At 50.4% G+C, this 14,036-nt stretch overlaps 1 protein-coding gene across 11 annotated transcripts in view; it reads right to left on the bottom strand.

The window, feature by feature from the left end:
• Nucleotides 1–1,179: 1,179 nt before the first annotated feature.
• The window catches only part of PPP1R12B (protein phosphatase 1 regulatory subunit 12B), a 131,194-nt gene continuing 118,337 nt past the window's right edge, over nt 1,180–14,036 (bottom strand). For 4 of the 11 annotated variants that reach the window (XM_054087978.1, XM_054087977.1, XM_054087983.1 and 1 more), the window contains one exon: nt 1,180–4,550. In XM_054087978.1, coding sequence (XP_053943953.1) covers nt 4,544–4,550 — 7 coding nt within the window. In that variant the 3' untranslated portion in view covers nt 1,180–4,543. The other 7 variants (XM_054087974.1, XM_054087982.1, XM_054087973.1 and 4 more) reach the window with 5 other exon arrangements.

Here is a 14,036-nt window from a genome sequence, read left to right as displayed (position 1 = left end):
CCCCACCAAATTCTTCACCCCCAACACATTCGGGTTGGTCCTGCTACAAGGACAGGCTGGGAGAGTTGGGGTTGTTCAGCCTGGAGAAGAGAAGGCTCTGGGGAGATCTTAGAGCAGCTTCCAGTGCTGAAATGGAGCTCCAGGAAAGCTGGGAGGGACTTTTACAAAGGCCTGGAGTGATGGGACAAGGGGGAATGGCTTTAAATTGGAAGGGGGAAAGAGTTAGATGAGACATTAGGAAGAAATTCTTCACGATGAGGGTGGGGAGGCCCTGGCCCAGATTGCCCAGAGCAGTGGTGGCTGCTCCATCCCTGGAGGTGTTCAAGGCTTGGAATAGGCTGCCCAGGGAGGTGGTTGAGTCACCTTCCCTGGAGGTGTTTAAGGGATGGGTGGACAAGGTGCTGAGGGGCATGGTTTAGAGAGTGTTAGGAATGGTTGGACTCAATGACCCAGTGGATCCCTTCCAACCCAGTGATTCTGTGATTCTAAGGCCAGGTTGGATGGGGCTTGGAGCCCCCTGATCCAGTGGGAGGTGTCCCTGCCCATGGCAGAGGGTGGAACCAGATGGGCTTTGTGGTCCCTTCCAACTCAAACCACTCTGTGATTCTATGATCAATTCTTGTCTAGGTCCTGCCCTGCTTTGCAGAGGCGCTGGGCACCCCTGACCCCAAGGGGAAGAGCTCAAGCTGCCACAACCACTTCTGAAGACCCAGATACACAGAGGTTTCTAGAAATCTCACACGGGACAAAGGCTCCAAGATGTGGCACCAATGCCCGTCCTGTTGCTATGCGCTTATTGCAGTGTAAATATAGGGCTCAACACAAAATCACAACGTGGTTTGGGTTGGAAGGGACCTTGAAAGCCCATCCAGTCCCACCTTCCTGCCATCAGCAGGGTCATTTTCAACTGAATCAGGTTGCTCAGAGCCTCTGCTCGAGTTCAACCTGACCTTAGACGGAGATGGGCCTGAACTGCACTGTGGGTCCGAAGTGTCAGATGGGTCCCTCTCCTGCAGGGCAGTGCTGCCCTCCCCGTGTCCTCCTGTAGCTGCAGCGCGTTTTGCCTTGATTTACAGCTGGTTGATCGAGTCGTGCTATGGAAACACCGAGAGCAACAGGACATCTTAATCTAAAAAACCGGCAGCTCCAGAAAGATGAAAGCGAAGTCAAAGCTTCTATTTTATCAACTCTTATTTTATTCATTTATAAATACTGTTGTGTTTACAAGCATCATAGATGTGAATATTATTCCCAAACTTTCAAACACATAATACTTATAACACTATATAACAACAACCAGTAAAACAAATCATTCATCTCAGGGTTTGAAAGGCCACTCAAAAGTTGCATAAAAATACATTCTCTCCCCATCTCGTAAGCCAGTCCTGCTTCTCCAAGGAGTTTATTTACAACGAGCCATCATCAAACTCGCAGCCACAATAGGTGGGTTCACCCCAAGCAATAAAAATGAATTCACCCCAAGCAATTGCTTAGAAAAAAAAGCTCGTGCTCTCCAACGGAGATCACGTCTGGCAAATGCTCTGGTTCAAATAGGGATCAGCTTTAAAAACCGCCCGCTCTGCACTCTGTCCCAAGCGCGGAGTGTGCGGGGTCCTACTCGCTACCTCCTCAGTGCACTGGTTATGTCAGGCGTTCAGCGAGACCAAACGAATCTCAAATTTGGGTTGCAATTGCATCGTCCTCACCAAATGCTCACAGCTTTGGCTGCTCAGCGAGGCTGAACTGTTGGCAGGTCCTCTCCCCTGGTCAGAGTTCAGGGGATAATCCAGTGCTAAGCAGACACTTAATCTAAAGTGGTTTGGCTTTGCAAGGTACCACACAGAGGAACGAAGCCTTCTGCACCCTTTGCAGCCTGTTCCGCAGGATAAAATGCAACGAGTGTCCTGGTAGGAAGGGGCAAAACGTCAGTGCAGGATGGATTTGTCAGATCGGGTTGAACCCTCTCCCTAAAACAGAAACCAGGCTTCTTCATGCTGCCAGGAACCTGCCTCGTGAGAAGAACAGGATCTTTAGTCTGAAATCTCCTCCCTCGTCCTGCTGGGATACACAACCTGAGAGGCTTGCGTGGGCGCTAAGCCACTCCCAGCAGCCCCAGCGGGCGAGCGGCTTCTCCACACGGCACAGAAGGGACTGGACTCCTGCTCCGAGCTGAGGGAGCCCAAGTCTGAAGCGAGGAGTGCGTCACCAAGAGAAAAAAACATCAAGAACGGCAGAAGTACTCACATAAAGAGTGCACCAAGTGGGAACGGCGTGCAGAAAAAGCATTGACCAGATCTCAAGACTTAAAGCTGTTAAATATAGCAGGGTTAAAATAAAGTAATATAAAAAAGATGCCTGGCTTAGGCAGTGCTCTGCAGAAACCCTGACGCCATTACTGGCTTTGGTCTCTTCCTCCCCGAAGCACAGCAGCAGAGGAAGGGCCTCAGTGTACCAGGAGAAACGGCATCTCATGCCGTGCAAAAACAGCTCCGCTGGCTGAAGAGCGGTGGAAGAGGAACCTCTGTCTTGAGCCGCCTGGGAAAAAACTGGGAGCTCTAAGAGCTAGAGAGGTGGCAAGAGGCAGGACGGGGAGGGGAAAAATGGAGAACTGATTAAAAAAAAAAAAAAAAAACAAAGAAAAAAAAACAAGGGAGAGGAAAACAAACATGCTTTCTGAAGGAATAACCAGCCAAAGTCCAAAAAGCCCAGGACTGACTGACAGAGACACATCTGTTAAGCAAGCTCAAGAATTATGCTCAAGTATCTCATCTCTCTCTCATAGCAGAAAGAGTCCCACCAGCCCAGTGGGAGCCTCGAGCCCAGAGTCAGCACAGGGAACGTGGGCAGAACTTCTTCATGGCAACCTCCGCACTCCGTGGCTGGGACTGCACCTCTCAGCCAGACGGAGCAGGGAAAACAAAGGACAAAGGAAGTGAAAAGACAAGGATGGAAGGTTGTAGATGGGAAAGTGGTTTGGCTACAGCAAGAAGTCTCTTTGAGAGGAAAGATATCACTCGAGAGGAGTTGATTAAGGGGAAGCTCAACAGATCTGATGACAGGTTACTCTGCTATCATCAAACCCTCACAGCATGCAGAGTAGCCACTGTCTAAATGCCCATCAGGAGAACAATTTCAAACTGTTCTGAGTATGTCTGACATTAAAGAGGGGTTTTTTTTGAGGTTTCCTTCAAGGTCAAGGCTTACTGCAAGCTTTTGACAGATTAAAAGACTTTCATCCCAGCAATAGTTAGCAACATTCCCAAGGGAAGCTCCTTGTCCCTCTGATGCAGTGGCCCCACACCTTTCCAAAGCATGCGGGGAGACGTGATCACTGCTCCCTGCACTTCTGCCCTGAAACCCAGCTGTGCCAAGCCTTTTCCCTCGCAGACGGGTGGGATTGGACCTCAACGTTCCCTCTCGCTACAAACAAACCAGTGCTGCCTGTCAGCCGGGTCAGACTCCTGCTGCAAATCAAAGCAAAGTACCTGTAATACCAGACCAGAGTCCTCTACAGGGTTCTGCCTTCATGAAGACAACAGGAAAATACTCCAGCTGGCTGCTAGAAGCTGGTTTCTGCGGTGGGCACAGCTCCCTGCAAGGTGATTCACGCTCACACACACATGAAAGCAGCAGAGGATCTCTAGGGGTTCAAGCTTGTCCTTCAGAAAGCTCAGCAAGTGTCTGTGTGACATCCTGTCCCAAGGAGCAAGAATGCAGGCACAATTAGCAGATGCTACCAACTACTGAGACAGGAGCCCTGGAAAGACACAGCATGATGCCAAAGCCGCCGGCTGCAGAGGAAAAGTGGGGTGAGGGATAAGGGGTCTGATGCTGAGAGTCAGCGCTGATGTTACTGAACAAGTTGGAAACCTTATATTAAATAAAAGACTCGGTGTACTGGGATGAAAGGAGGCCTCTGTGCAAAGCAGCTGCCATCAGCCTGTTACAGAAATCAGCCCTGGTGGCTTTCACAGTGTCCCATTTTAACCAGAGTCCCATATCTCAGGAGGGCTGATGTGCATCTTCAGAGCCCCAGCCCACGTTCACATTTCCCACCTCTAAAGGGCTTGGATGTGCTGGATTAGTTCTTTAGGCATCACTTTTTAAAATAGGAGTTACCTACTCCAGACCGGAGCCCAACACCAAATACTGGGCTTCTGGAAGAAGTTTTGGCTGCTCAAACCCAGTCCTCACGTTTCTCTTCTCCCTTGAATAAAATGCCTGAGATACCACAACATGCTTCATTTAAAAACCATAAACCAGCAGGGATGTGCGTTGTGGGGAAATGAGGGCAGAAAGGGGCCGTACAGCAAAGGGCAGGGCAAGGCTGGTGTGACAGATTGATGCCATGGCTGAAACTCTTGCTGTACTTTCAACAGGAGGAAAAGAGGGGGTAGGGCTTGGTGGTAGGGTTGGCAGCTCGCACAGGGCACCCCTCTTTGTCCTGCCTTTGCTCGGGCTTCCTATTTGGAGAGCTTGCTGATGACACGAATGAGGGCTCCGTTCTCGTCCTTCAGCCTTTGGTTGTCTGACTTCAGCTCTGTTAAAATCTGCAGAGAGACAAAGACAAGGTGGGATTACAACCCAGCGCTGTGGCCGGACAAGCCCTGCGACCCAGAGGGAACAGCAGGGACGGGGCAGCTGGATGCTTGGCTTGTGTCCTCCTCAACGCTCGTGCGCTGCAGCAGCGTGCAGAGCCTCCCTCCCACACCTGCTCCTGCACCCAACGCACTCTTCATGTCGATAATTTCTCCATAACATCGCCAGGATTTTTACAAACAGGGCATCAGGGGTGGAGGGGCCGAGGGGGGCAACGAGCACAGCAGGGAGCCCTCGGAGCCAGGAAAGCTTGTGGTGAGAAGCGATGCCACGGCCCCAGCACTTGGTCAGGATCAGTCTGGGAGGGCAGGAACTGTTTCTGAGCTGTTTCATCCCAAACCTGTTCCCAGAGGCTCTAAGGGCTTGGCAGAATACAATAAAGCTGTTTTTTTCTGATTTGTTTGTTCTGTTGTGCCAGGACTAAAGGGGAAAATGAAGGTTTGACATTCTAACTCAGGACTGGACCAAGTCTAGCTTGCAAAATCTCTTGGAACAAAACTAAACCTCTTTGGGAGCTCATACACGTTTAATGTAAATGCGTGTGCCACGGCCAGAGGACTGGCAAAACACACTGACACTGGAGATACCTCCTTGGTGCTCAATTTTGAATGCTGGAGCTCAACCATGGGTCATGACACAGACAAAGGCCAGAGAGCTTTTGGTTGGAAAGAGGAAGAAACAGTTTTAACAAGACTTTTCCAGCATTTCTCATTAGCAAAACCCCCTCCTGTCTCCTCTCGCTTCCCACTCTGCAGGCAGGTGACCTTCAGGGGTTGTTCAGAGACTGGAAGGAGACTGTACTGCCCGTTGCAAGGTGACACAGGAGGCACATCTCGCACCACGGGTGCCAGCAGCCCTGCAGGCAATCAGTGTGGGATGGAATGGGGTCACACACGGGCACGAGCGGCACCAGTAAGAGCTTAGCAATGACTTCTCTCTCAAAGGCGGATCTTAGAGGAATTCCCCAAATCCAAAATCCCCCTCAAACCTGCTCCTTCCTCCTAAGCTGGAGTTCCAGCTCTGACACAACCTCCTGCTGTTTCCTCCCATCTGCAGCCCCTCCACGACCACCGCTGAGCGCAGGCGGCTCTTGGGGCAGCTGCCAGCTCTCCTCCTGTTGGAGCAATTCCCCCTTTTCCCAGTCGGGCCGGGCCAAGCTGTGCCTGGCGCCAACGTGCCTGACCCTGTCCCGGCTGGCGCTGCTGGTGGATGCTCCAGAGGGGAGGTTTTGCAAGAGAGGGGGAAAGTGGAGCCCAGTGGGATACTGGGGAAAGGGAACACGGTGCTGGGCTGGCTGGAGCTTCAGCTTGGGAACTTCTAAGTGTCTCACCAGACCCAGTGGTGACGTGACAGGCACATCCACGACACAGCTGTCCCCAGAACAGCATCATGACTGTTATTACCCATCACCAAAGAGCTCAGGAGCCCACAGAAATGGGACACTTGCTGTCTCACACTGCACTCCCTGTTTCCTCCTGAGCTTCATCTGATACCAACGACACTGCACGGTGCCTTCCAGTCCTGTGCACTGTGACAGCTCAACCACTGTTGGGTCTGCGGGTGGACCGATCCTGTCCTCTCTGCGTCACTGCTTGTGGTGGCTTTGCAGTCTTTGACTGTGTCCATCACTACAACAAGGCAGTGATGTCAAGCTCTGCCACTTCCTCTGGTAGACATCATCTGCCACAGGTTCCCAGAAGTCACAGCAGAGAGCAGCCACCCCGGTTCTACAACGTACTTGGAAGTTCTGACAGTGGCCATGCCTTGCACATAGGCTTCGGTGCAACTGGGGGGATTTATTTGAAGAGAAAGGAACAGAAGAATATGTAAAGCAAATGCCTCTTGAAATGTTTCCTGGCTGTAACCCCACTGCACTGGATTCCAGTGAAGGCAGCTCTCTGAAAACTAAAAATCAACCTTATAAAATTTCATTCCTCCCAGGCCAAGGGTGTTCCCTCCTTCGAAGAAAAGCAGCCTCAGGTCAGGGAAAATAAACTACAGGTCAAGCAGGGCAGTAACGCAGGGGTCTGAAAACTGAAGCTTTCTCAAAGTCTTACTGGGATGGTGATGAGGGATGGGGCACAGTGCGCAGGGGACCAGGGTGCTGACTGCGCGCAGCGCCCTCATAAAGCAAGTTAGGGGTTGATCCGAGCAGTTCTGCTCCATGCTGCTGCCTGGTGACATTGGAGAAGGTGGCACTTCAGAAATTACATGGATTTTGGAAAATGCAGAGAAGTGGCAGCTGCCCCATCCCTGGAGGTGTTCAAGACCCGGTTGGATGGGGCTTGGAGCCCCTGATCCAGTGGGAGGCGTCCCTGCCCATGGCACGGGGTGGAAGTGGACGGGTTTTGAGGTCCATTCCAACCCAAACCATTCCATGACACTCTGATATCCTTTGAAAAGGATATTTACTGTGTCCTTTACTGCAAGGACACAGTAAATCTGTCAGGGTTTAAAACAGAGACCTGACCATACAGCTGTGATGTCTAAGCACAGCAGTGAGACCAGGTTCACAGGTACCAGTAGCATCTTGTGTTAGACTTACTAAAAGGGTTGAAAAGCAAATCAGCAGAGCTTGCAGCCACGCGGCTCTTCTCCAGCTCAGACACCAGCAGCGAAACACAAACCTATAAGCAAGCTCAAGTCCACCCACACCCCAGGCAGCCTGCAAGGGGCACGTCAGAGCAAAGGGGAGTCAGCAGGGGGAAAGCAACAATGCAAATATTTCCTTGAAGAAGAGGAGAGATCAGTGACTTACATTGTGAAACATTATTTCTTTGAGTCTGGAAATAGCTTTGCTCAATTCTCCCTCTCAGATCTCAAAGCATGTTGGGAAGGAGAATGAGGTAAACTCATTGCTTATGAAGAGTCAGTGACAGGTTTGAGAATACTTTCACAGATTTAAACCAGAAAGACGGTGAGATCATGAGGACAGGCTGAGGGAGCTGGGCTTGTTCAGCCTGGAGAAGAGAAGGCTCTGGGGAGACCTCAGAGCAGCTTCCAGGACTGAAAGGGGCTCCAGGAGAGCAGGGGAGGGGCTCTTGATCAGGGAGGGCAGGGATAAGGCAAGGGGAACAGTTTTCAGCTGAAAGAGGGGAGATTGAGATGAGATCTTGGGAAGAAATGTTTTGCTGTGAGGGTGGGGAGGCCCTGGTCCAGGTTGCCCAGAGCAGTCGCGGCTGTCCCATCCCTGGAGGGGTTCCAGGCCAGGTTGGATGGGGGTTGGAGCCCCTGATCCAGTGGGAGGTGTCCCTGCCTATGGCAGGGGGTGGAACTGGGTGGGCTTGGAGGTCCCTTCCAACCCTAGTCATTCCATGACTCTATGATATAATCCCACCAGCTGCACAATTCAGGCCATGTAACACGGAACCCTCCCTCTGCCCTTGTGATCCATGCGTGGTCTTGAACTGAGACTCCCGGAAAGGGGAAGCCACAATTCCCCAGTTAGTTTGTTTCTATGGTTAATCATCCTTGATATAATTTGTGTGCTAAGAATAGATGTTTTTTATACCTCGGTGCCTCTTCCAGCCCAGGAGAACATCCTGCTTCTTCCTTTTTTTAAAAAATAGCTATGTCTGAAGGGACCCGAATATCCCCGCTAACCTGCAAAAGACAGGTAGGGCCCTAGAAAGAATCATTTACAGCTTAATTTTAGCACCTAACCAATGAAGGAGCAAGAAAGGATGTAATTTAACTGTGTGATATGCGAGGGTAAAGCTTGTGGAAGGCTCGTCCTTGGAATTCAAACACTAATTGCTCTGCGCTGATTTGAAAACACAAGGTGAAAAAAGAGAGTGCACCTGGTCAGCCTCTGACCGCAGGAGGCAGAGGGGCTGCTGCAGCGGGTGAACTGAAAAAACCTCAACTCAGACTCTCTTTAAAACGAGTGAAGGAGCTTGTTCTCTTTGCTCAAGCGACTGACAAAACTTGATGAGCGCTGCCCAGTTGTAGGTTTTCTAAAATCCCCCTTCCTGTTGAAGACGTGCACTTTTCACAACAGCCCTAGAAATGTATCCGATTGTTTATGCTGACCTTGAGTAATCTCATCTTCTGAGCGCCAGCTTCTCATCCAACTAAGGCCAATTGAAAAAGGAACTGTGTTCCGAGCAGGCACAGAGCGACACTGTCGAGGTGAGGTCATGGGGAAGGCCAGCCCAAAGCCATCTGACAGCAGGAAGCCACGGGGAAGCAGCTGATCCTTGAATCCTGGGTTCAGTTTTGGGCCCCTCACTACAAGAAGGACATTGAGGGGCTGGAGCGCTTCCAGAGAAGGGAACAGAGCTGGGGAAGGGGCTGGAGAACAGGGGTTATGAGGAGTGAGTGAGGGACTGGGGTTGTTTAGCCTGGAGAAAAGGAGGCTGAGGGGAGACCTCATCACTGTCTGCAACTGCCTGAAAGGAGGTTGTAAAGAGGTGGGTGTTGGTCTCTTTTCACAAGTGACAGGTGACAGGAGAGAGGGAATGGCCTCAAGCTGCATCAGAGGAGGTTCATATTGGACATCAGGAAAAATTTCTTCACTGAAAGGGTTTTCAGGCACTGGCAGGGGCTGCGCAGGGAGGTGGTAGAGTCACTGTCCCTGGAGGGGTTTAAAAGATGGGCAGATGAGATGCTCAGGGATCTGATTCAGTAGTGGACAGGTATGGTTGGACTCGATGATCTCAAAGGTCTTTTCCAACCAAGCGATTCTATGATCCATCACTCTTCGTTAGCCTTATCAGTGCCATCCCCCCCTGCCTTATACTCTCATGGCAAGTGAGGAGCATGTCCTCCTATTTCTCTCCTGGATGACGGGAGACATTGACCCCATCCACAGGGACAAGGCAACCCCCTGATGCGGTTGGTTAGTAACGTGGCGAGGTCAGCATCATCGGCCAAGCAGAGCAAAAGTCAGCAGGACCGAACAGAGCCTCCAGCGAAACCCAGCCTCCAGCTGGGCAGCAACGCCACGCGTCTGGCTTCCAGAGGATCCTTTGGCACATGCTGCTTTTGAGCCACAAGCATCATCAGACACCCCTAAGAGCAACGAGGCGAGGGGAAGCAGCCCGGCCAAGGGAACGAAGACCTGCCTGGAAGAGTGGAAGAGGGAGGCGAGATGAGCCGGAGGGAAAGCAGCTACAGCTCCTCTGATTCGGAGGGCTTGGCAGGCAGAGAAAGCCTGGCTACGACCCGGGTCAGAGCCCTGTTCTCAGCCAGCAGTTGCTCATTCATCTGCCTCAGAGTGTGAATCTGTTTGAGCTGGTGGAGATTCTGCAGAAAGTGAGAGGAGTGGACAAAAAAATACAGAGAAAACACATCAAGGAGACAAACGGCCACAGAAAGGTGAATTTAGTCCACAAGCAGTAAAAGAAAGAAATATAAATAAAAGAAAAATTAGTAGCAGTGAGCGCTGGATGGGCAGCAGCTCCCATGCGTATGGGGAAAGCTTTACAAGACACTGAGGATGTTTGGGGAGATGCCCCTTTCTCCAGGGGCCCCCAAAGCCCTTAAGAAGGTCAAATAAAGGGATTTCCCACCACAAAGTAGGACTCTTGCAGGCTACATACTAGCTTACCCGCACCCCTGGACCTGGAAACTCCTGTGAGAGCATCACCACTGACTTCACCTACAGGGCCTTTGAAATTCCTGCTGGTGACTGAGAATTTCTATAACACTCATTTTTTTCATGTATCTCTAAAAGCTAAGGAGGTTTTGTCTAGCAAAGAGTGATCAGAGCTCCAGGGGAGACTTCAAAAGGCACAGAGTGAAGCGTTACTGTCCTACAGCAGATGACTGTGATGCACGCCACCTCTGCTCGCATCCCTCATCCCTGTGGCAGCTGAATGACAGCTCCTGGCTCTGCTCAGGCTTCAGGCTCACCAAAAGGTCTGGGGCATGTGTGCATTTTTCATCCCTGCCACGTTCAACTCTTCTCTGTTACGGGGCTCAATAGGTCTCTGATCTTCAGAGGTGAAAAGTCAGAACCTTTAACTGCTAATTTTAACTAGAGGAGTCTGAACAAAAGCATCTCATGTGAAAACATGGCATTCTTGGTGACAAAAGAAACAAGTAGGCGAAGGACGGGCAGCGGAACGGTGGGGCCAGCACAGGTAAAGCCGCAAGAGGAGATAAGGAACATAAAAGCAACGAGGAAGCCAGAACAGGAAAGGCCAGGCAGACATCACCATTGCTACCAGGACCACATTTTTCCAGTGATGCTAAAACAAAACCATGTCCTAACATTAACACCAAGCGGCGCAAGGACATGCTGAGGGCTGCAGAGCTGCTTTCTGAGCAGCATCCCGTCCCTCCTTCCTCCTGACAGCTTGTTGGGCAGTAAGGCCACGTGAACAAGGAACCTTCTTCCGCAGTGGAGGGAGCACTGACACCAGGCAGGGGCAAAGTAGGAAACATCTGCAAGGAGAATATTTTTATGTTCGAGTGAAAAAGATCCCAGCCCAGAAGCAAAGCAGCGCCATGTTTGTGGAGCTCTTTCCTGTGTCCTCTTACTTGTGAGCTTCAGTGGCAGGAAGGAGACGGAGGGAAGGGTCTACTGGGAAGGGGATTCCTTTCTGCCATTTCATTAGTAGAAAGCACTCAAAGGGAGGTCATGGTCTGTCCTTAACCAGAAGTGGAACAGGCAAATCCACTGTGATACAAAGAACTTGCATGAACTTCCACCCAACTTGCAGGACATGGACTTGGCTGCAGCTGGCAAGGAATCGGCTGCATCCCAGGACATTGTGTCCCAGGGCTCATTCCTGTACAGAAGAGAAGTACGTTGCATAGCCCCCGTCCATCAGCTCAGTTCTCAGCTACCCAAAAGCACTACCTCTGCTCCCCATTAGGGAATCAAGATACATCGTCTGAAAGCCCTGTAAAGCCAACAGAAGCAAGGCAAGTGAGCGCAGGGAGTCAGCAAAGGATGGGGTTTGATGCCCCTGAGGGTGCCAAACTGACAAAGCAGCTCCTGCTACTTGAATTACAGCAACACAATTCCAACACTAGATAAATTAACAAGTCCCAGGACAGAGCTAAGGCCAACAGAGTGCAGAAAAGCTTGAGGACCACCTCAGCAGTGAGATCCTTTCTCACCAAATCCCATCCATCCATCCATCCATCCATCCATCCATCCTTCCCTCAACCTGCCCGAGCTGCGCTGGCTCTCCTGTGCCTGGAGAGGCCACAGATGGACACCATTTGTGTGTCCAATCCCACCCGGAACTGCTGGAGGATGGTTCCTACTGGAAGAGTAATTTCTTTTGGTGGTATCATGGATACTAAACGTTCTCTGTTTTATCACAGTGAATGCAGCTGAGCATCCAGCTGGCAGAAAACATCAAACATATGTAAAACGGGGTGCTGTGCTACGTTGATGGAAAGGATTGTGATCACTTCAGAGACCACCTTTATTTTTCCGTACCAACATAGCATGAAACCTCAGCAGGGCATGATCAGACACAGCTCGACCTCAGCACGCTGCCACAGACGATAGAAAGGATCACTGATGTAAAAATGTCAGTGTGCTGCAGGTAGGACAGCCTTCGATTTAGCCAAGAAGCCTAGCAAAGGCCGGGAAGCTGGGACTGAAGCCAAGGGCGAAGACCAGAATCTGGACGATACCACTGTGATTGCTTATCACTCTGCTTGATACTTGGCTTGCCAAAAGCAGGTTTCTCAGTTCAGCTGTACCTGCCTTCAATTAAAGGTTTTTGTGCCTGCAGCACCAGGGGAAATAACAATGCCCAAAGCATGCACGATGTACAAAGGCAGGAGGTGTGGTGCTGCTATGGAATAAAGCAGCTTCTGTGACCTTCAAGAAAAATTGCTGTGTTAAGTTGGGACCTCAGGCACTTGGCATTGAATTCATTCAGCGCAAATGCTAATTTTCTGTCTCCTTCCTCAGCCAAGGTGCTGTATCTCCACTCGCATTCTGCAGTCACTTCAGAAAATACTGCACTGCTCTGTCACCTTCGCAAGAGCAGGTCTGCAGGAGCAGCTCTGGCACCAAGGAGGCTCTTGAGATTGCTGAGTTTGCCGCTCTTTTCCGTTTCTTGACTGCTTCATTAGCAGGGGTTAAACTCATGAAAGGAACAAAGCACAGCCTGAGTACAGGCTGCCCAGGGAGGTGGTGGAGTCCCCACCCCTGGAGGGGTTTAAAAGGTGGGTGGATGAGGTGCTCAGGAATCTAGTTTAGTAGTGGACAGGTACAGTTGGACTTGACGATCTCAAATGATGACTCTATGATTCAAAGCATCTGTCATAGAAGCCCAGGACTGTCCTGTGACCACTGCTGTGTCTCCTCTTCCTATGAAGTCAGCTGCAAGAAGAGGAAAGCCTCGGCCAGGACATGGGATGCACAGACCAGGACACGGACACTCCAGGATCAAAAAGCTGGATATGAGCCCTGTAGGACTGGTTCAATTTAAAGGGAAGAATACTAAACCCAGCAGTATCACCCAAGACCCAATAACCTGGCTGCTCAGTTGTTGCCCCTTGCTGCTCTCTACGTGAAAGGAAATGGGTGGATTTGCTCAAGTTGCTTATTCATTCCGCTCCACAGCTATCCAGCTGACAGAGCAGGAATGAAAGCCTAACCAGAATGTAGAGATTGTTTTTCGTGGCTCAACATCCCCACCAAGGACTACCGTGGATGTTCCGTGGAAGTTATCTCATTCCAGGCAAACACAACTGGGCTGACTCCTGCTTTAAGGCATGATGAAAGTGAACATGAGAAGTGCTTGTCCAGTTCAACATTTTTATCTTCAGATATTTTATATTCCTTTTTATTGAGCGTCTGTCAAAAAAGACACATCAGAGTCCTGAGGTTTTGACGCTTGAGGTTTTGCAAAAAGCTACTGGAAATGTAGTAGCACCTTAGAAGAGAGATTTCCTAATTCCATTTCTATTGATTCTGTTAACTCGAGGCCATCTTGACTGTTCAGTGCAGCAGGAACAGAGCAGAGAGCAAAGAGCAAGTGCCACTCTGGAGAACCTGACAGCCCACTGTCAGCTGGACCTCAGGCTCCTCACATCTCCAGAACATCTCTCTGGGCAATATCAGCACAGCAAACTTCTTGCAGTGCTTCTCCTTTTGCCCCATCTCGGCTTCCATCAGTCTGCAGCTCCGAACTACTCAAACCAGTGGTGCTTTGGCTGTGCCCAATGGTTTCTATAGGCACATTCTTTCATTAATTGCTTTTGTAACCAATGCAAATATTTTAAAATCGACAGGCCACTAGAGGACACCAATTTGTTTTTTCACTCCATGGACTGAGCTGGTTTGTGGAGTGATCTCCATAGCTGAAGAAACAACACAACTGCTACTGTCTGCACTTGCTCTTGAAGGCCATATTTCTGTAATCACAGGAAGGTCTCTCTGGAGTTAAAAGTTGCTACCTATTCAGTGAATGAATTCAGTCCTTTCTTTCTGGCTAGAACATCCACACTTATTTTCTCCT

This window comes from Cuculus canorus, chromosome 24 (assembly GCF_017976375.1).
Source record: "Cuculus canorus isolate bCucCan1 chromosome 24, bCucCan1.pri, whole genome shotgun sequence".
NCBI lineage: Eukaryota > Metazoa > Chordata > Aves > Cuculiformes > Cuculidae > Cuculus > Cuculus canorus.
This window is presented reverse-complemented; position numbering and strand designations above follow the sequence as displayed.